Raw genomic sequence first — 19979 nt, 5'->3', positions numbered from 1 at the left:
GGGATAACGAGGGATGTTCGCTTTCTCTTCGCGTCTTGCAGTACGAGCGTTGAAGATGAGTCGTTGGGAAAGAAGGATAGAACCTCGATCTGGGACACGGATTTATACATCCTGCCTCTGAGCTGGGTGAACATTTGGCGACTGCTTCCTGGAATTGCTAAAGGACGATACCTTATGTTGGCTACCTACATGTAGTTAGGGTGCTGTTGGCCCGACTCTCGGGTTCTTGTTGCCTGCATTTCGGATTGCGACGGACGCTCCGCGATAAAGTCGACACATACTTTGGGCGGTTCTACAGGTGGGACTTGAATGACGCCAGGGTATCCAGACCATCTCCGCGATTTCATACATGTACCCATCACATTGGACAATGCATATTAGGTACTGACTGAACCAGGACCCGGACAATCGGGTGGTGAAGATGCGGAAGCAGAGCTCGCCTCCGCGACGTTCACGCGGGGAAGATTCCACTTTTCTCCTCCCCACAACGCCGTGGTCGAGTCATGCACGTACCTAAAAGAGGAAGAAACCCCAGATGTGTGAATTCATAAGTTCAAGTTCGTCGCGGAGCCAGGTCGGCATTCCCGACTTACTCCTTTGTCCAACACCTTGCACCAAACAGAATGCAAGACCAACAGGCCAGCCCGTCGGTATCCCCTCCGCCTCTAGGGAGGTCGCGGAGGACCCGGACGCGACCACGAACTCGTACGACTGTTGCATGCGATGCTTGCAGGGCGCGGAGAACGAGATGTGACAGCCAGAGGCCTGAGTGTGGTTACTGTCGCACTCGCGGACTCAAGTGCCACTACGAGCAGAGCCTACCCGCCCCTACGTCCAAGTACGTCGTGTTGGCATCTGGCTTCACCTTGTCTGCTATCGTATGCTAATCCATCCACAGAGTGGAGGTGGAACTCGCTGCAATTCACCAACGGCTCGACTACATCTCCGCGATGCTGCCGTGCCCTGGGCAGACTTCCTTCATCCCAGATGGTGTGGTGGCGGTGGGCCACGATCAAGAAAACCATCATGTCTTCACAGGCGAGGAGAAACTACCCTTTCAGCTGCTCGGGACCGAGTGCATGATGACCATTCTCGGTCTCGGCCCTGGGTTTGCCAAGGAGATTGCCATGCTCGAGAGGAACGCATCGCCCGTAGGCATAGGGAACTCGTCGAGGCTGCGTCTCATTCAGCAACCACAAGCCCTCGCTGCGCTTGCTGCCTTTTCCCAGCTTGTCCACATTTGGTACCCCATACTCCGACCCGGGTTCTCGGAGCGCTACCTGGACATCATCTCGGGGCCTCTGACGCCAGGGCCCGAGTCTTGCATGGTCCTGTTGGTCGCCGCCATTGGCACCCTCGCCCTGCAAGATCATGAGCTGGGCGACGCGTCTTCTGGCAACAGCAGCGAGCTCTACCTAGAGGCTGCCATGGCCTCCTTGCCCGCTGTCGTCACTGACAGAAGTGTCGAGGGCGTCCAGTGCCTTGTGCTTCTGAGTATTTACCACTGCTGTCTTTCCAAGCCTTGCCAGGCACACGAGTACGCCGCCATGGCCTCGTTCAAAGTGCAGAATATCTTGAAACACGTGGGGATCAGCGATGGCGAGCTCTACGAACACGTGAAGCGCGCCTACTGGGCAGTCCTACTCCTTGAGAGCGAACTTCGCGTGCAGTTCGACGTAGTAGATAGCGGTATCTGGAAACACGACGACCAGGTCGCCTTGCCCAACAGCCGCCGTGCATGGCAGTTTGATGTCGACGCAGGGTCGCCGCAGGCTTCCACCACCTCGCCAGACAGCACGCTCTCCGCGGACGGCCCTCGGACGGATCGTACCCAGTCGTATTTCCTCGCCGAGATCGCCATGAGGCGGATGCTGCACCGCTGCAACACCGCCATCCGCAGGACCCCTCGGGGTGACATTGTCTACGCGCCACACATTGCATTGGAGCTCGAGCTACAGCTCGATGAGTGGTATGGCTATCTGCCAGAGCCTGTGCGCTTCCAGCACCTCGACGCAGATATGAGCGATTCCGCTCTTGGCCACTTGTCCGTAGAACCTCTGGGCAACTTTCTCCGTGTGCAGTACTACTGCTGCAAGTTGTCGATATACTGGCCGGCAGTGTATCAAAGCATCCAAGATGGCACAGCCACGCCCGAGGTGCTCAAGCATTGCGAAGGGTTCTTTGACGCATATATCCAACTGATGCCGAGTATAGTGATATGCATTCGCAACTGCATCGTCAACCGGTGGACGCTGTATGCTACAATCTTTATGACGTCCATGGCGGTGCTGCAAGCATCGCAGCATCATTTTCTCAGAGCCGGCTGCGCGGTGGACTGGTCCCGTCTTATGGTGTGCTTACAGTCCACAAGCACCGTGGACAGACGCGTCGTGGAGGCTAGCCCATCCCTTTCGCTTCTGGAAAGGACACTTGCTCAGCGACTGGCAGAGACTTAGTTCTCAAGTTTAAATTAATTCCGCTGAAAGTCAAGTCTGATCATAAGCGGCAGCCTCGATTCTACTTTTCCTCCCCATTCGTGCCCAGTCCATCCCAAACTGTCACTGTCTCAAAGATCGCACTGTTACTTATGCCAGTTGCAAAGGCAGTGATACCTCCTGTATCTTGACTGCAACATCCAGAGTACACCATTGTCGCCAGCGCAAACCGGTCATTCGCGAATATCTCCAGAATATCGCCGTCAAAGAAGATGCGAAGCTGGAGCTTCTCCATTGCTGGTCCATCGCCTTCACTCACTCCTTTCTGAGTGAGGAGAGTGAATGGCCCAGAATCTGGGGATCTGTTAATAGTTGGATCAGTCGTCGAAGCCTCGCGATCGACAGTGATTGTTTCCGTGGTTGTGGAAAAGGTGACGGATGTGCGAATGGACAGGTCATTGCTATGACGGACATGAAAGCCAACAGTCTCGCAGCCAGAATGAATAGAAACTACCGCCTCGAGTTCCCAACTCACTGACTGCGTTTTCAAGGTTGCTGGTTTTCCGGTTATATCGGTTCCTGGCAACATGACTCTGCCTAACTTGACCACTTTGGTGGCAGTCTTCCGGAGCTCCATCATTTCCACAATGGGCTTCACTCCCAGGGTTAAAACAGAAGTAGAACCATCCGACTCCTCAATGGTCTCGAAAGCGCATATGTCTGCCAGATTACTGACCAAGGCCTTTTGAACTTTGGGTATTCTGAGGAGAAAGATCTCCCGCGGAATGGCAAGAGATCCATTCCAACCTTTCGCTTTGGCGGCTTCCAACGGAATGTCCTCCTCTGGGATCCAGCCATATACAATACTGCGGTCAGACACAGGGTCAATGAAAGAGTTGGCGGCATAGTAAGGCCCATGGTCGAAATGTCCTCCATGGCCGTATTGAAACTTAAATCCTTGGCCTGCCATGAGGACCTCGCCGGACAACCATAACTGGGACCGTACAGTACGTGAAGAAACTCCTGCGGGTGGCCGGGGGTGTCTCGCATGACTTTCCACGTCACCTTCCGCTCCGAGGATGAGAAAGTGACGGGTCTCCGAGCCTGCACGCAGCGTAACAAGATTCGTACATTCCCAGTTGACGCCGTAATTGCCACTCCACTTCTCTGAAGGTTGGAAACGAGCAGGCAGGTCTACCAAAGTATCCAGATACGTCCACTCCTCGTGGTTCTCATGTTGAATCTCGTAGAGGAAAGCCGTCGGACCTATGCCTTCTATGCCGCCGGAAATCAAGCCGTAGGACATGGTGGCACTTGTTCCAGCTGTGTAGTGGATGGAGGGCAATGCTGTGACGAAAGGATCGCGGAACCCTGTGACTTCCAAGCCGGCTGGTTCACCACGTAATACTGGGTTGTTGCGCGATTTCTCCCACGTCTCCCCTCCGTCGCGCGATGTTGCGATCGAAAGACCAGCTGCGTTCCGCGGATATGGAGGCGTGCTCCAGTGAAACGGGAGCTCCTTCACAGACGAGTAGGCGACCCTCAATGTCTTGTCGAGCGGGCTTGTGGGAGGAATCCAGCAACCAGTGAACACGCCCTCGGCGTCGTAGGCCTGGTCTGGGACAAGTGCCGGCGACTGGAGAGCGCGCGTCCAGGTCAGCAGATCTTTGGACACAATGTGACCCCAAGACATGTTTCCCCATTCGCAGCCTTCTGGGTTGCCTATGTTTTCGTATTAGCCACCCATCCGCCCTGTCATCAAGAACAGCACTGAGCTTCGTACATTGATAGAAGAGGTGGTATGTCCCTGTCCGAGGGTCGTAACCTGGGGCGCACGGATCATTAATCCAGCCATCTGTAGAGAAATGAAATCTAGGACGTCCAACCGACGTTTGCTTTTGCTGCGGAGTCGGCGCCATATTGAGTACAGTATAGGATGTACGGTCACTTCCTCGAGCTCCGGATATCAGGTCTTGGAAGGGAAGCCGAAGGCGACTATTATAGCTTGTTGAGGCCGTTCGCCATCGCAAAAGCACCTTTGCAACGCCCTCATGTTCTTGCTCACATTAAAGCACAACTAGGCTCGCTTCCTGTCGAATCCCCCAAGTCCCTGACGCTTGCGTCAGTACGAACCGGACTAGCTGATGCCATCTCAGTGGGAATCAAGCAGGGTTTCGCGGAGGTTGGGCGAAGCTCCGCGAGAACGGGGACACTTCGCAGCACTAGTCACCGTGGCGTTCAGCTCGTTAGCAACAACTTGGTTTATGTGGACAACCCATCGCGGAACTCTCTCTAGGTCCGCGACGGTCTCCGGTCTCCAAGACTCCAACCCCGACATGCACGCATGCCTGCATGGCAGGAAATCTGGAGGCAGAGTGCAGACCCCAGACCCCGGATTCCTGGCATCCAGTTCTTCGGGTTCGATCGTAGAACTGGACTGGAGAGTCGTCCAAGGTACATTGACTTATAAATATTGCATCTCTCCTTTCGCTTCTATCATGAGATGGAACACTCTGCTCTCTGCATAGCCCTACCTCACCCTCACATATCTCCCGCATCAATCCACCAGACATTCACCTTCTCAGGTTCAGCATGACTCTGATCCACGGGTTGGTTTACCTCTGCTCACTCACAGATCTTCCGACCACTAACGGGAACCCACAGGGTTGACTACTCTGTTGTCAATCCAGACAACAAATGGAAGATTCTCAAGTCTCAGTCGCGCTTTGCGCTATGGGGTCAGCCATCACTCCCTCTTCCCCCTCCCTCCCTGTCCGCCGCCCCTCGCTGACATTGAATGTTGCCCATAGCTCTCTTGATCTCCTCGGGTGTTGTCATGCAAGGCTTTGACATTGTCGCCGGCGGTCAGCTTGCCGCCTTGCCCGCCTTTCGAGAGAGGTTTGGCGTGCTCCAGCCTGATGGCAGCTACCTCATTCCCGCCCATTACCTGTCCGCCTGGAACTCGATCGCGCCCGCCACCGAAATCGTCGCCACCTTCATCTTTGCGCCGTTGCTCGAGAGGTTCGGACGCAAGTGGGGAGTCCTCGCGGCATCGCTCATCTCGGTGGCCGGTGTCCTCCTCCAGCAGCTTGCTCCAGACTGGCGGATGCACCTGGCAGGCCGGGGCGTCAACGGCATCGCCATTGGCATGATGTTCACCATCTCGCCACTGTGGATCGGGGAGACGTGCCGTCCGGAACTGCGTGGCTTTTTCCTGTGCTTCTTCAACACAAGCATCGTGTTTGGCCAATTCGCCATTGTCGTCGTCAGCCAGGGAAGTAGTCACATTGACGGTCTGTGGCAATGGTGGCTACCGGTCGTCGCCATGTACATCTTTCCTCGTAAGCCGCGTCCTGCTGCTCTTCACACCCAGTCTGCATAGGCTAATGGACATGTGTCGACAGTCATCTTGACGGCTGCTTGGCCCTTCTTCCCCGAGTCACCCTACTGGCTTGTCCGTCGCGGCCGTACACTCGACGCCAAGAGAGCACTTCGTCGCATCTATGGTTTCCAGGAAGCCGAGTACTACGATATCGAGGTCAACCGCCTCGAAGAGGAGATTCGTATCACCAATGACGTGCACGGCGGCACCTCTGGTCTGTCGTCCCCAAAGAAGGTGCTCGGCATCAACATACAAGCAGAAAGCGAATGCTTCGACGCACAGAACCGCAAGCGCACCTTTACCGCCATCTTTGCTGCCTCGTCCCAGCAGATGATTGGCGCCACCTTTGTGATCGGCTACGCGACGTACTTTTTTGACCTAATCGGCATCAAAGACTATTTTGGGGCCTCGATCGCTTTGTATGTGGTCATGCTCCTCGCGAGTACTGCCGCATTCCCCCTGACAGAGATATACGGTCGCCGCTTCTTGATTGTCGGCCCGCAGTTTATACTATGCTTCATGCTTCTCATCATCGGTATTCTGGGGTGCATCCCCAACCAGGCTCGAGCGAGTTGGGGCATCGTGGCCTTGCTGTACATCTGGGCCCTCATCTACCAGCTCTCGATTGGCGCTACAGGCTTTGTTCTGGCTTCAGAAATTGCGACAATGCGACTCAGAGCAGCTACGCAAGGTCTCATCACCATCACCAACTCGCTTTGGGGACTCATCATGCAGTTCACGGTCCCCTACATGATCAACCCAGATGCCGGCAACTTGGGTGGTAAGGTCGGCTTTATCTTTTTGGGCACTGGGTTGATCGCCAGCGTGGGCGGCTGGTATCTATTTCCCGAGACAAAGGGGCTTTCGTTTGAGAAGCTGGACGAGCTATATGCTATGAAGGTGCCCCCAAGGCATTTCAAGAGAGCGGTCGAGAATACCGAAACAGGTCTCAGCCTGGTCGATCCTGCTCGTCCCCTGAGCTCATCTCTAGTCAAGGGCGGGGATGTCCATCTAGAGCACGCTGCCTAAGTTGGGGTTGCAAAGACCTTGGCAGTTAGGAATAGTAACGTGGAGTTGACGTCGAGCCCTGCTCCAGTCCAAGTCACCATTTCGTCGCCGCACCAAGATCATTATTGCTTTGTCACATTCAGTCAGTGTCAGTGGATTGCCAAGTTTCAACTGTGTATTTCGCCTATCAATAATAGCCCACCATGGCGTACGCCATGTCGTCCAGCGCATGCGCGCATCCAAAACTATCTAGAAGCCCATCCATATCAATGCATAGACCGTAATTACCGCGAAGTATTCCCAAGCAAATCTAATAATCCTCCATCTAATTGCTTTTCCGAAGCCGAACGCAAAGCAGCCCAAGCTTTTCAAATAACCAGTACAAATAACCAGATAAACAAAGGAAATCGTTCGCCGCCCCCATTCACTCTTCTTCCGTCGCTACCTCGCCACGAATGCTGGGTATCTCAAGAGTAAAGAAAATGGAACTCCGTTGGGATGGTGTACGAAACATCCCAGCCAGGGTAGTCAAGTCCAATCTTGACCACACCGGCATTTGGTACAGGTTGCCCATGTACGTCTTCAAAACAATAGTCGCGCCGCCGCAGAAAAAAATAAAGGAAATGAAAAAGTAGAGGATCCGAATGTCTGTCCAGACACACGAGGGGTATCCAAGGAAAGCAAAGACTCCGGCAAGCAGTAGTTGTACAGGTCCGTGTATGCGTGGCCATTCCGTCCGGTTTAGTGGAAGTCCTGTTTAGTCCGGGTCCACGGGCAGCGCGCGGTCGAGAAGACAAGGAAAGGAAAGAGAAGAGAAATTCCTGGAATAGTGTCTCCTCATCATTTGGTGGGGTTGAGCAGGAGCGGTGCCACGTTGGCTTCGTAGCGGATGCTCCATGTCCTCACCTTCTGCATAAACTTCTCGACGCGTGGAAGTTCCCGGTCACGGCCAAAGAGGGTGTCCACGAACTCAGTCCCGGCATTCTTGCCGAGACCTGACTTCTTCTTGCTGGCAGCTTTCAGCATGGGCGCCTCGCAGTTCTTGAGCAACAGGCGCAGGGTCTTCATGAGGCGTTCACTGCCGTCGATTTGGTCGTTCACAATCTGCCTGCTCTCCTTGGTTCGTGTCTTGAGGCCTTCCTCAACACACTTGTTGGTCTTCTCGGTCAGGTCAAGTAGTAGCAGCCAGAGTTCGCCAGCCATTTCGGCGATGGGTGCGCGGGGCCCCACGCTGTACACAGCCCAGTCGTAAATCCATTTGCCCAGTGAGTTGGCGTCAAAGACGCTGCCCAAAAGGAGGATGGGCTCCTCCCGCGGATCCCAGTTCTTGAGTGAATAGCCAACCGGGATCTGGTGTCGGTCCGCATCGAGTTGGGTAGCAGCGCGGTGCACACGCAGGTCGCTCTTTGAGGGGGGCTGCTGTTGTGGCCGGGCCGTAGCGGAGCGTCCCATGGCTGCCGAGGCACGCCGAGCGTGCGAGTGGCTCGTCGGGGCGCGAGTCTGCGCCATGGGACGGGGCACCTCGGTGGCAGGGTGCCGTGTGTAAACTGGCTCGTTGTAGAGGGGGGATTCCTGTGAGAAGAGGCGGCGGTCAGTGTACCGTACCCTATCGTAGTCGGAAGAAGTATTGGTGTATCTGCGACTCCTAGACCGCGACTGGGCAGGCAACACATTGGTGCGCCGCAGGGCCTCGATGACCTCGTCGTCTTCGGATTCGTCTTGGGGAGAAAAGGACCGAACATGGGCAAAGGAGCTCCGAATATCCTCTGAAGGGAAACGATAGTGGAAGGACTTGGAAGGTCCACGCGATGGAAAATCTTCAAAACTCACATCAACCGTGGCATATTCCCCGGAACTGTTGTATCGTGGAGAATCCCGCGGCGGGCGTGGGCTAAAGGCAGAGGCTGAGTAGCTGCTGTGACGGCTGTGGCCGATGCGGGTTGACGGGCGCTGCGGCGTGCGCTGGGCCTCGACCCAGCCCTGGCGAGGCGATGGCGTTGGGGTGGCCGAATTCATCCTCGCAAACTCCCAGTCGTCGTATTCGTAGTCCGGTGTCGATCCGGGTGTCCTTGGTGATTGATAACCGTACATGATATAGATTGCCGTCAATGTCCCCTTGGCGTCTCCTAGTCAACTTCCTCACACTCCTCGCTCCAGCGCGTCGCGGGTTGGTGTAAGTCGTCGATCGTATGCGGTTTGTTCCGTTGCTCGTTTGTTGTCGTGTGGTTTAGTCCTGTCACTCTGGTATGTGATCGGTCGAGAATGGGTTGATAAAGTGCCGTGGTACTGCAAACATGACCAAGGGCTATGTGACGCAATATTGCTGTTGTTTCCCCCAGATCAAAGAGGAAATAGCGGAAAGAGGCCTGTCTCCAGGTTGACTTGGCCTATTGCTCTGCTTGTTCGGGGCGTCCAGGAAGACGTGGATTTGCGTGCTGGACGTTGGTGGCCAGCAAACAAATCAATAAGCGGTAGTGGAGATTCAACGTCGACAACGACGCTCTAAAGAGACGCGATGCAAAAGTTTGTGGTAGTGAGTGTTTGTTGGTGCAAAAGCCCAAACGAATGTGGGAGAAAAGGGAAAGAGGAGCGAGAGGCTGGTTTGGTGGTGGGTGTGCGTCGAGATATATATTGGACGCAGGATTCTGGAGGGGGCTAAGTCCCGTCTGTTTGTGCGCGCTGTAGCCACAGTTGACTCCTTTGCTTCAGGCAGGGAAAGTGAGGACAGGGGGGGCTCAGAGAATGAGCAGGGGTCAGCTTGCCAAGTGGTGACCGGGGTGCCGCCAGGAAAGCAACCGCGAAATTTGCTGCTGCTGCCTGTGTGCGAAGTGGGTGTGAGCCTAACATCACTCACGTCCAGCGGCGCTTAGTCACTGCGCGCACGGCGCTGGAAGCAACCAGCATGTGCGCCTACAGTGCTGGACTGCGCGAGAAGTTACGGTCCGCACTCCGCAGTCCAGTGAGTCCAGTCACAAAGCAAAGCCCAGCCGTGATTACTTGTGATTAATTAATTTATAAGGATAAGGCTATCTTCTCGGTGAGTACATGATCCAGTCCTCGGTCTGCAGGTTGCTAACGCCAGTCTTTATTAGGAGTCATCTCTCAAATAGCTTCCTGTGTTTTGTCTCACCGGTGTGACGACTGAGCCTCTTGTGGCCTCCGCCTGACGCAAGCTCGGTTCACCGAAACTACGAGCGGGTCTCACCTCATCAGACCGAGAACCTCAGGTCTTATTATTACTCACAATTTCATGACGATGTCGGAGCCCAGCTGAGCCATTAAGTCAGAGACCCCAGCCTGGTCGCGCGTGAGTCTGTGACGCTGGTCACCGAAGATCCTGGTCGCAAAGCTTGTCGTCTCCACTGACGAAGCGAATCCAATTCACTGGGACAGGAAGGCGAATAGACTGGCCACTGGTCTACGGAACGGCAACCGCTGCCCCGGAGGTCCACGATGAAAAAAACGTCCCGAAATGTCAGCTTTTGCCTATTATTATCGCTCCTCCCGCCGCTGTCGCCATCGACTCACGTATGTTGAAGCCTTCCGAGTCATCAATCACAAATGGAGTGGTTGGGTAACGCCAGTCACGCACGCCACATACCTCGGTCGCTAAAAGCTACGCAATCAGCGTCCGCAAAGTCGTGCACGCCGATAATCAAAGAAGTCGTTGCACAGACTTGGTGGTCGCTTAGTATGACGACGATCACTTGCTTGGGTCAGTCGTCCGCAGCAAATCACGCTCCTTCGCCACAAGAACAGAGTTGCGAGTCCAAAAGGAGCATCGACGGCCCTTCGAGACACAAGCTCGAAATAGGCAGTTTGCCTCTCACAAATAAGCGCCCACTATCCCCCAACGGCCATGCTGACAACATGGAACCTCTGAAGCTCCAATAACGGACGTCTCAGCACACCTTCGCGTGAGCTTGATCACCATCACATGCACCACCCTCCATTTGATCTGTTTCGCGCGCTGTGCGAAACGAGTCGTCTCCGTTTCAACGTCTCCGTTTCGCAGCTCACAGTTCAGCACGCCGCTGGTTTTCCCTTGAGCGCAAGGAAACGGGGAGGGCTGACGACCACCACGCCTCGATTCTGATGTGCAAATGTCCATTGCTCGACGGTGCATTAGGTCAAATGGCAAAGGAATCGTGGGAAGAAGTCTAATATTGAGCGAACTGCTGCAACAGCGCTCATGCACCACCTCCGCATCGCAGCACATCGCATCGCATCGTACCGTGCCGTCTGGCGGAGGTGGAGGTGGCGGCCCTTGCGGGACGCCTGCGTGGACACCATGCTAAGCCCACAGCGTCTTGCCCGAAAGGCGCAAGGGCCATGCCGCAGACGAGGCTGGCAAATGGGATATTTTCCAGTCATCTGTGGGTCATTGGGGGGCGGGCTTTGTCGAGTCTCGCTGCCAGCCTGCCACAGCCTCGTCTGATTATTATTTCTGAGATGTTCTGAGATTCGAGCCTCAACATTCCGACGCATCGCCTCCCTCTTGTCTCTCGTTCATAGACAAAGGCCAACGCGTGTTTGAGGCTGTTCAGTATTGAGCCGAGCAGAGCGTCGCGCGGGGCCTAGTCGCTCGGTTGTTTGCCTGCGTGTTTGCCAGCTTACACAAGGTACATGTACCAAGACTCTCACGGTTTCCAACCTTCTAGAGGATCAATCTGCAGCCACAGAACCGTGAGTGCTGTGCAACGCACGTTTCGTCTTTCCGTTTCCATTTGAGAATCTGCCATCAAGGGACTTCGCAAGAGCATCGAATCCCACGGCGGAATGGCCAGCACACCGCAGGACTGCCCGGTATAATAGCCAGCTTCACCTTGTCCGCACCGAAATTACCACATGTTGTGCGGCAGGCAACATCTTGTACGCATTGCAGAACCACTCCCTACCCTAGGCAATTCAAAACGCCCTTCCAGTCAGTATATCTCGGCGACTGGTAGGGGACGAAATTGTCATTGGTGGGCCAGGCCTCCAACCCTGGTCTTTTTCTAGAAAGCCACCCCCTGCTGTCTTAGGCCCGGCGTGACGATCCCTGGGACGCACCAGCCTTTCCGCGCTGCCGGCCACAGATAATACCCCTTGTCCTTCAAGGGGATGGAAAAAATTTTCACACATTCTTGCTTGAGCCATGGCTCAATTTGCCGGACGATGAACAACAACAGAACAGTGTTCTGGCAAGACGGTCTGAACCGGATTTTCCCCTCTGCTCTAACACGACACCATGTGAGTCACCACAAGGCAGAGGCAGAGAAAACCATGTGCAAACTCCCAATCTTCTGAAAGATGCGCTGTATTGCTGTCCAAAGTGCATGTTGGCCATCGAATTAGACGCTGGCTGCACGGTGTCTGCATTCCTGATTGGCAACCTTTGGTGCTCCCCTTCTCCAGAATCCAGACCCGATTAAGTGTGGCCCACTCACGGCTCCTGTCAGCTGTGCCTCCGTCCTTTAATAAAGATGTCGTTGCCGTGGAAGACTGGACGCTGATGCTGTACAGCACCAGCGGTCAAGTACAAGCTTCAGCCTTCACGAAGCTCGAGTCGGTTCCGCCCCAGGATCCCTTGCTTGTACACCCCCGAAGTAGCGACTGGAGCCTTCGCATCACGTAACTGTGCGTATGCACGCACGTAATATTCACCGACTCTTCGAATGGTCTATCACGACAGCAACGGGGAAGATTTATTTTTTGAATAATTTTCAGAACTATGTGCGCTCCATGACTCCTTGTCCCAAGGAACGTGTGGTCGGGCCGGATAGCCCATCATTATTTGCCTTTTATTATTCAGGATGGGATTGCAATGCAACATGGGAATTCCGTCTTTACCTCCCTGGTCCCTGGAGAGGGGGGCACTGCCTCGTCCAAGACATCCTGCCTAATAACGTTCTATTTAACAAAGGGCCAAGCTCGAGGAAACATTTCTTAGGGCAACAGGCAGCGCGGTGACGTACCGATTCCCACAACCCCGATGGTAGGAGATTTGGTTGGGAATCGGGCGTCTTGTTTCGCAGAAAGTGCCAGCAATGCACGTCCGTCCGGATAGACATGGGCAGGGGTCAGACTGGAAGGGGGGGGCGTGGAAGCTATGCCATGCGCTCAAGGCTCGAGTAATAAATAGCCGTGCCTTTATTAGGACCAGACGAAAGAGGGCTGCCGCGGTCAGGGCAATCAGAATGCAACAGGCATCCGTAAATTAGGAGGACGGCCCAACACGACCTCGTCGTTGCAGCCCAACGGACGGTACGCTCGCTCGCTCTGGACTGTGTTTGGACCTCGCCTTATCTCGTCTTCTTGAGCGCGACTTTCTCGAAAAGAATTTCCCCTTCTCCTCATCCTCTTGTGATGCAAAATGACAGAGTCTGCAGTTACAACAGGGCATGACCGCCATCTAGAACTCCTGTGCAGGTGGTGCTCATGCGACTGTGCCCAACCCATGTGAGGACACCACCAGGTGCATCATGGCGGGCATCATCTGCACACGACAGACGTGCGCACACATTGTTAACAGAGCAGAAGACCCTCTGTGCTCATGCAGCGTGCCCCTCCAGATCGGTTCTGAGAAATTTTCTACATCATGATGCTTCATGTGGTTGCGCTGTTCATGCATGATTATTAGTAGAGTCATGCTGGCCTGTTCCTCTCGGCTAATTTGGGAGCGCAGCATCTCTGCACCGGTCTCTCGCTGACATGTGCGTACGTACGTACCCTAATAGTATCCGTAATCGATGGTGAATTGTTATTGGCGCAGGACTCGCACTGCGACAAAGCCAATGATGGCCTGGGACCGTGCCATTATGTGAGTGAGACAACCTATTGGTGAGGTGTTAGTCTTTGTCTATTTTGTGCGACGGCTCAGCTCAGATGAAACTGTGCGAATGGCCCTGAGTGCGAGGTGTTCTTTTCTTTCTTCTTGAAATGCATGGACGCGACGCGCGCGATCAGTGTCTCAGAGCTCTCGAGAGACGCGACAGGGATGTTGAGTGTGGCGGTGCGGGCATCCAAGCACTCGGCACCGATGCTGCGCCACCCGAAGTCCGGCGCAGGTGGGCCCCTAATGCCGGCGTCACCGGGGATCTCGGGCTTGTACTTTATCTCGACGTCCACTGACTGGTGCGGACAGTCCTGCCAATCCGCAGCGCGCGATCATGACTCAAATGTCCGGGGATGTCTTTCCCCCATCATTGGTTGCTTCCATGCAGAATCTAGGCTGAGCTTTTGCCTTTCAGCTGGACATCACTCGCCACATGTGTGATGGCTCAGTGGCTACACTTTTACGTAGAGGCGATCGGGCCTTGTCTTTTTGCTTCGCACAAGCACGGCTACCGTGCCATCGTAAATCTGCCTGGTGAAAACGGGAACAGCTGAAACAGTTGGTGGCATGACTCAGGATTCCCGTCGAATGAGAGACGCGTTGGCTGCTACAGGGAGCCTATTCGTCACTAGATTCACGGACACTGTTGCCACTTGTGCATTCATTCACATGCCCGTGCAGTGCCTTTTCTCATGATAGGGGTGCAATTAAAGCGACTGTTTTCTCAGCAGATCCAGTAAGACTCAAGTCTGTGACTTGAATGTTGTGAATGGTCATGTCGACTACCATGTGGAATTATAGGCAGCCTCTGGTTGACGACGACGATGGTAGCGACGTCACGTACAAGGAACACATGTGCACCTGAGCGTGCATCGTTCTCACGCACATTTCTTGGGACGAGTGTTTTATTCACGGGTGCCAAGACTGATTTCAGGCTGTCCATGAATTGCTAGTGAACCGTGCATGTACAGGGTAGTTACACTCCGTAAAGTAACACGACGCTCGCTATGGCAGCATTCGGGAAGGTCTGCTGCCATCTGAATAAGATGGATTAATTTTCTTCTTAGCACGCCTCACATTGCCTCTTTCTTGATATCGAATTAATTAAAAGGAGTCGTCACAGCCTGTTCGATAGAAGTCGTATTCACATGTACACCTATAGCAAAAAGAAAAGGAAAAATAGTCGAAGTATAATAGGTTTTTTTTTTCTTTACAAGAGCTGATTTCTGACACGCCCTCTTCTAAAACATTGCTGATCATAGCCCAACTCTAGAAACCAACGCTGTCGTGAGTCGTGTGAGGTGAACACCCAAATCGCTCATCTTCTTTAATCTGCTCGTTCGTCGTCACTGCTGCTGCTGCCATGGATGCCCTTGGGACGTTAAGTATTGTCGTTGTGGTAGCCCTTGTGCTTGCCTCCATGAGCCCTCGGGGCTGGACGATATTGGTACGTGGCCTGTATGTGAAGCGAGGACTCCTCTTACCTCGCCAACTGAAGTGGTCGTCTAGATTATGTGCAGGCTCGTATCGGAGTCACCTCCCGAGCCAGAAGATTCATTAGACTCCTCCGAAGCGCTATCTTCCTGCTCCTTCCTGATGATGGACTCAAGGAGCTGGATCACGGTCTCCTCGCTGTAAGGCCCCGGCAGCTGGGCGCTCTGTCGGGCGGATGGAGGAACAAACGACTGAACGGGCTGGACAGCGTCTACAGCCTCCGCGATCCTCTTCCAGATAAGGCTTTCACGTTGGCGAGCCCTTTCTTGATGATACGCTTTGCGGAGCGTTTCCTGGTAGAGGACTGGCTGCTGTAGAGAGTTGTAGATGAAGGACCGCCCGTTGACCTCGACCATGAACCAGGTGCCACCGTTGCCCATCTGGCCGCGAGAAGACAGCAGCGTGTACATGTATTGTGGATGAGACATTGTCCAGATAGTCAAAAGATGCACGCTTGCTCTGTAGTGGTGATACACGGGTATAGACAGAGGGAAAAGTGTTTTGTTGTAATATGGACGCTGCCAGATGCGCAGTGGCATCTCGAGCTTGAAAGACAATCCTCTTATACATGAGAAGGACCCCAAGTCAGCTTAAAGTCTAACCTTAATTTACTCGCACACGAAAACACAGTTTGCAATAAAAGCGTTGAAACTATGGAAAAAAAAAAAAACATTAAGCTTCCGCACGGGATACTTTACGAGACAATAGGCTCTCGATTGAGTTGACGCTGCGCTGCCTCACCCGTGATATTGGGATTAACGAGCTACAGCAGTAGACTGGACCAACCTGAGTCAAATAATTCAAATGCAATGCTATGCTAGTTCCCATGAGATGCAGTAGAACAGTCGTAAATCGTAAATCCGCGCCGTCTCCAACTCCCCGTCATGCAACGTCCAGGGGTTTGCGGCCGTATATCGCGCGAAAGGGGAAGTAGGCGTGATGCACGAGCAGTCCATTGTGCTCGGCCGTGATGGCCTTGCGCACGTCGACCAGGTGAAGCTCAATCTGGGCTGGTGTCCAATGGAGCCCGTCGCGGAATGGTCTGCGCGCGAGGCCGTTGAGCCCCATGAGGACGACGTCGCGCAGGATGTGACCGCACTCCTGCAGCTTCTTCTTCTTGGCCCAGGGCCCGACGGGGCATTTGGAGAGTTTGACGTGTATCTTCTGCAAGCCGGCCGCTCTCATTTCGTGCTCAGCCGAGAGGATACCATTCATGTCGGAGCCAAGCTTGGCCATGGCCTCGCCGAGGTAGTCACAGAATTGCCTCCAGGGATAAGGGTCGGGACATGAATCGTCGTCGCAGGCTGCGGCATACTCAAATTCTTGGAGCTCAAACCAGCCGCCAGGTTTCAAATGGCTGGTCGATAATGGCATTGTCAGTTGGCCGGTCGGGGTCGCGGATAGGGCCGTGCTTGGACTCACGAGTACACACGCTCCCAGAGCTCGGATCGGTTCTGGACGGAATGCAACGTGTGTCGCATGTGGATGAAATCAAAGTGGTTCTCGGGATACGTCCAGCCAGCCTCGTGCTCAATGTCATCGACGAGGAATTGCACATTTTCGGGGACCCAATCCGGCTGGATGGGCGAGAGATCCATACCGTGCAACTCGGAGTCGGGGTAGCGATCGGCCACTGGGAGAAGTCAGGTTCATTGTCCTACTAATAATAATTCCTGGGCCCGACTGTCTGGGTCGGGCTGCCAGGGTCCGGTCGGTCCCAGCATCTCGGGTGGGTGGGGGCCAGATCATCATTCAATCTTGAAACAACGTGACAACTTGAAGATCGCGACGACGTACCATCGATGCACCATTGCCCCGTGCCCGTTCCTGCGCGATATTGTCAGTGGCTTTTCCACAAAAGGTACTCCGTCGTGACAGTAGACACTTGAACACGCACCCAAGTCCAGGACCATGGCACCATCCTCCAATGCCTCGTGCACCGGGGCGAAAAAGTACTCGCCATCGCACAGGTGGACGGTGAGCGTGTGCTTGAGATTTTCGCGCGATTGCTCATTGTCGTCGTTGGGGAAGCAGTACTTGCCCGCGCGGTACGCATGGTACCGCAGACCGCCGTCGACAATGTGCTGACGGATGCTGTCGGTGAGGCTGTGGGTGTCGTCGCTGTCCTCGACGTTGGCCAAGTCGCCCTTTTCGATGCTCTGGATGATCGCCGCGTCGCTCGAGGTCCCCACCGCAATGGCCGTGCCACTCGTCGAGGACGGCGTTGGGGGTCCTTCGTAGCAAGGCGCTGCGCTGCAACGGTCGTCCATGGCCGCCCTCGTGTGAATGAAGGAAAAAAAAGGCTGGGTGTGCGATTGGGCAGAGCGCGGGTCGAGATGGGGGGAGGCCTGGAGCAGGCTGTGAGGCGCGGTCCATTACTTGCTGGCCACGAGAGTTGCGTGGGAGCACCGAGGGGGTACTGGACTGATAATCTCAAGTTACGTTACCGTGGCCAAGAAAAAGTGAGCGACTGGGCCATGATATGAGAGAGTTTTGCTGGTGGCTTGCGAGACCGGGACCACATCGCACCACTTTATTGGGTGCGGTGCCATCCGAACGCCTGGATTACTTGGAGTCGCACTCGCAGACCGCAACGACCCTGCATTGTGGAGGAGCAGGGGTGGTGGACTCTGGGAACTGAACTTGGCACATTAGGATTAATGATATGCTTGTTTCTGCTGTTGAATTCCACATGTGGTCAGGGAAACGCATGTCTAGTATTGAATGGACAAGGAAACAGTCAATCACATCACAATGAGTCAAGGAAGCAGTAGCATGTGCAGAGTATAAATTCCAATTCAATATCAAATCAACATCAAAATCCTTCTCAACTACCTATTACTGAATCGAACACCAACATCAACCACCCGAGCGCGCCAGGTCCGCCGACCAGAGCAGACTCCTCGCGTTCCACACAAGGCTGGCAGGTCTTCCCTTTACAGGAAGAAGGCCATACCAGCGATGGCACCCATGCCCAGGGCGGGCAGGATCTTGCTAGAGCCAGCGACGGGGACGTCGCAGTGGACACCAGTGCACTGGCTCTGGCCGTTGTTGTTGGCACCGGTGGAGGGAGCGGCCGTAGGGACGACAGCAGGGCAGTTGACACCATTGCACGCGGCACCGGTGGTGGTGGCGGGCATGGGGGGCGCGGGGGTAGGGCAGTGGTCGCCCTGGCAGGCGGGGACGACCTGGCAGTTGTCACCCTCGCAGTTGTACTGCTTGTAGCAGTCCTCACCCTGGCAGGTCTCGTAGCCGCAGGCGTCGCCGTGGCAGACCAGGTTCTTCTCGCACTCGTCGCCGTAGCACTTGGCAGCGACGCAGTTGTCACCGTAGCAGACAACCTTCTTGAGGCAGTCCGCGCCCTCGCAGGTGGGGTAGACGCAGTGGTCACCGTTGCAGACGACCTTCTTGTAGTACTCCTCGTTGGTGCAGACCTCGGGGTGGCAGACGTCACCCTCGCAGACGACGCGGTGCTTGGCGCACTCGGAGCAGGGGAACTGGGGAGCGCAGTAGTCACCGTAGCAGATGAGGACCTTCTCGTGCCAGGCGTTGGCAGCGGACGTGACCTCGGGGCAGTACTCGGTGGTGTAGGTCGTGGTGGTGACCTGGCCGACGGGGCAGTTGGTCACCTCAGGGGGGCACGAGGTGATGGTGAGCGTGTCGGTGATGGTCTCGGTGACAATGTTGGTGCCGGTGGGGGCCGCGGTCATGGTGCCGGTGGGAACAGCGCCGCTGGTGACGGCGGCGTCGCGGATGCGGATGTAGACGGAGAGCAGGATGGACAGGGGCACGGTCTGGCGACGGGCGACGGCGCCAGCGAGGCCACCGCAGGACTCGAGCTCATTGCCGGGGCAGGCAACGTCGCACTGCGAGTTGGCAACGCGCTGGGTGTCGTCGCTGTTGACCTCGTCGCCGCAGTAGCAGTCGGTGCTGTAGACACCCATGAAGCGGCCCGGGCAGCTGGCGGCGCAGATGTCGAGGCTCATCTCGTTGCTCGACGCAACCAGCTCGAACGTGGGGAACTGCTCGGACGAGGAAAGGCATCCGAAGAAGCGGAAGTCGCCCAGCTGCTCGGGGAAGCCGACGGGAGCGGTCTGGGTAGGGTTGGCACCAGACGAGGTGGTCGAGCTCCAGGTGAAGGTGGAGTTCCGGGCCAGAGCGACCTGGCCGAGGCCAAAGGCGAGAAGAGGTGTGTAACGCATGGTGGCGGGTGTTGTTGGCTGGGATCTGAAGTCCTAAAAAGAGTGTGGGGGGTAAACTGAAAAGAGAGCTCTCGGGGTGAAACCTGAACGAGTGGAATCGAGGCTGTGCTGATGCTGTTAGTGATGAGAAGGTAAGGAGACAGCTTGATGGAAAGGCTCACCCTGCTTTATACTTGGATAGCCCTCGTCTCCGACGCGTCTGTCCCACTCACTGGACTCCAGGATTTGTTGTGCGGGTTCATCTTGGCCGCGTGAGCCATCCATCTGGCGGCCTTGGAGAATGCTGCTCGACGGGGCCAGCGTGCTTTGTGGAGGCATGTCTCGGTGGTCGTCGCCTTGACAAGAAGGCCAGGAGAAGCTTGGCAGCTCGTAGCGGGAGCCGTTGGATCCGGATCCAATATGCCCGCGGATTCCAAGACGAGCTATTGCTGTGCCTGGTTCTGTGGGCGTAGATGTTGTTCTCCCCTCGTCGCGTGACAATTTTGACGTGAGACAGTATTGTTTGTCGAGCCGCCTGGAAGTATGGAGCCCCAATATAGGGCGTTCAGACTAGGCCGTGATCCCTCGGTGCCTTTCTATCCCTCACATTCCATATTATCGATCGGGTCCAATCTATCTATCCTTGGAGGGAAGCGTCCAGC

The 19979-nt window shown here is 55.1% G+C and overlaps 6 protein-coding genes across 6 annotated transcripts; 2 read left to right on the top strand and 4 right to left on the bottom strand.

Moving 5' to 3' along the window:
* The first annotated feature begins 301 nt into the window (after positions 1-301).
* On the top strand, positions 302-2487 carry F5Z01DRAFT_91941 (uncharacterized protein). The gene is made up of 2 exons (XM_046267216.1): positions 302-838; positions 899-2487. The coding sequence occupies exons 1-2, from the start codon at positions 624-626 to the stop codon at positions 2454-2456; spliced, it is 1773 nt and encodes a 590-aa protein (XP_046118661.1). The 5' UTR covers positions 302-623; the 3' UTR covers positions 2457-2487.
* On the bottom strand, positions 2487-4466 carry F5Z01DRAFT_91946 (glycosyl hydrolase). Its single transcript, XM_046267217.1, has 2 exons — positions 4219-4466; positions 2487-4157 (listed from the first exon to the last, which is right to left on the bottom strand). Exons 1-2 carry the CDS (start codon positions 4352-4354, stop codon positions 2518-2520), a joined length of 1776 nt encoding a protein of 591 aa, XP_046118660.1. The 5' UTR covers positions 4355-4466; the 3' UTR covers positions 2487-2517.
* Positions 4467-5027: 561 nt separating this feature from the next.
* F5Z01DRAFT_743128 (general substrate transporter) lies at positions 5028-7001 on the top strand (the record flags this gene model as incomplete). The annotated part of the gene is given in 5 exon segments (XM_046266887.1): positions 5028-5044; positions 5100-5173; positions 5246-5776; positions 5840-6744; positions 6764-7001. 5 exon segments carry the CDS (start codon positions 5028-5030, stop codon positions 6794-6796), a joined length of 1560 nt encoding a protein of 519 aa, XP_046118659.1. The 3' UTR covers positions 6797-7001.
* Positions 7002-7562: 561 nt separating this feature from the next.
* F5Z01DRAFT_91840 (uncharacterized protein) lies at positions 7563-9198 on the bottom strand. The gene has a single exon (XM_046267214.1). The coding sequence runs from the start codon at positions 8914-8916 to the stop codon at positions 7666-7668; it is 1251 nt and encodes a 416-aa protein (XP_046118658.1). The 5' UTR covers positions 8917-9198; the 3' UTR covers positions 7563-7665.
* Positions 9199-15846: 6648 nt separating this feature from the next.
* On the bottom strand, positions 15847-17512 carry F5Z01DRAFT_91753 (methyltransferase). The gene is made up of 4 exons (XM_046267213.1): positions 17034-17512; positions 16934-16963; positions 16559-16769; positions 15847-16493 (listed from the first exon to the last, which is right to left on the bottom strand). The coding sequence occupies exons 1-4, from the start codon at positions 17404-17406 to the stop codon at positions 16019-16021; spliced, it is 1089 nt and encodes a 362-aa protein (XP_046118657.1). The 5' UTR covers positions 17407-17512; the 3' UTR covers positions 15847-16018.
* A 401-nt stretch (positions 17513-17913) lies between these two features.
* Positions 17914-19522, bottom strand: F5Z01DRAFT_654707 (uncharacterized protein). Its single transcript, XM_046263440.1, has one exon. It carries the CDS (start codon positions 19336-19338, stop codon positions 18073-18075), a length of 1266 nt encoding a protein of 421 aa, XP_046118656.1. The 5' UTR covers positions 19339-19522; the 3' UTR covers positions 17914-18072.
* Positions 19523-19979: the final 457 nt, after the last annotated feature.

This window comes from Emericellopsis atlantica (assembly GCF_019669845.1).
Source record: "Emericellopsis atlantica unplaced genomic scaffold F5Z01scaffold_12, whole genome shotgun sequence".
In the NCBI taxonomy this organism is placed as follows: Eukaryota; Fungi; Ascomycota; class Sordariomycetes; order Hypocreales; family Bionectriaceae; genus Emericellopsis; species Emericellopsis atlantica.
The sequence above is the reverse complement of the archived record's forward strand: the minus strand, read 5'-3'. Positions and strand labels throughout refer to the sequence as shown.

Bases quoted from the DNA above. Each gene is read 5' to 3' on its own strand.
- F5Z01DRAFT_91941 (XM_046267216.1), top strand. From the start codon at position 624: ATGCAAGACCAACAGGCCAGCCCGTCGGTATCCCCTCCGCCTCTAGGG. The intron at 839-898 runs GTACGTCGTGTT...ATCCATCCACAG, and splicing joins CTACCCGCCCCTACGTCCAA to AGTGGAGGTGGAACTCGCTG.
- F5Z01DRAFT_91946 (XM_046267217.1), bottom strand. From the start codon at position 4,354: ATGGCGCCGACTCCGCAGCAAAAGCAAACGTCGGTTGGACGTCCTAGA. The intron at 4,158-4,218 runs GTACGAAGCTCA...ACGAAAACATAG, and splicing joins ATACCACCTCTTCTATCAAT to GCAACCCAGAAGGCTGCGAA.
- F5Z01DRAFT_91840 (XM_046267214.1), bottom strand. From the start codon at position 8,916: ATGTACGGTTATCAATCACCAAGGACACCCGGATCGACACCGGACTAC.
- F5Z01DRAFT_91753 (XM_046267213.1), bottom strand. From the start codon at position 17,406: ATGGACGACCGTTGCAGCGCAGCGCCTTGCTACGAAGGACCCCCAACG. The intron at 16,964-17,033 runs GTGCGTGTTCAA...AATATCGCGCAG, and splicing joins TGCCATGGTCCTGGACTTGG to GAACGGGCACGGGGCAATGG. The intron at 16,494-16,558 runs GTGAGTCCAAGC...ATTATCGACCAG, and splicing joins CTCTGGGAGCGTGTGTACTC to CCATTTGAAACCTGGCGGCT.
- F5Z01DRAFT_654707 (XM_046263440.1), bottom strand. From the start codon at position 19,338: ATGCGTTACACACCTCTTCTCGCCTTTGGCCTCGGCCAGGTCGCTCTG.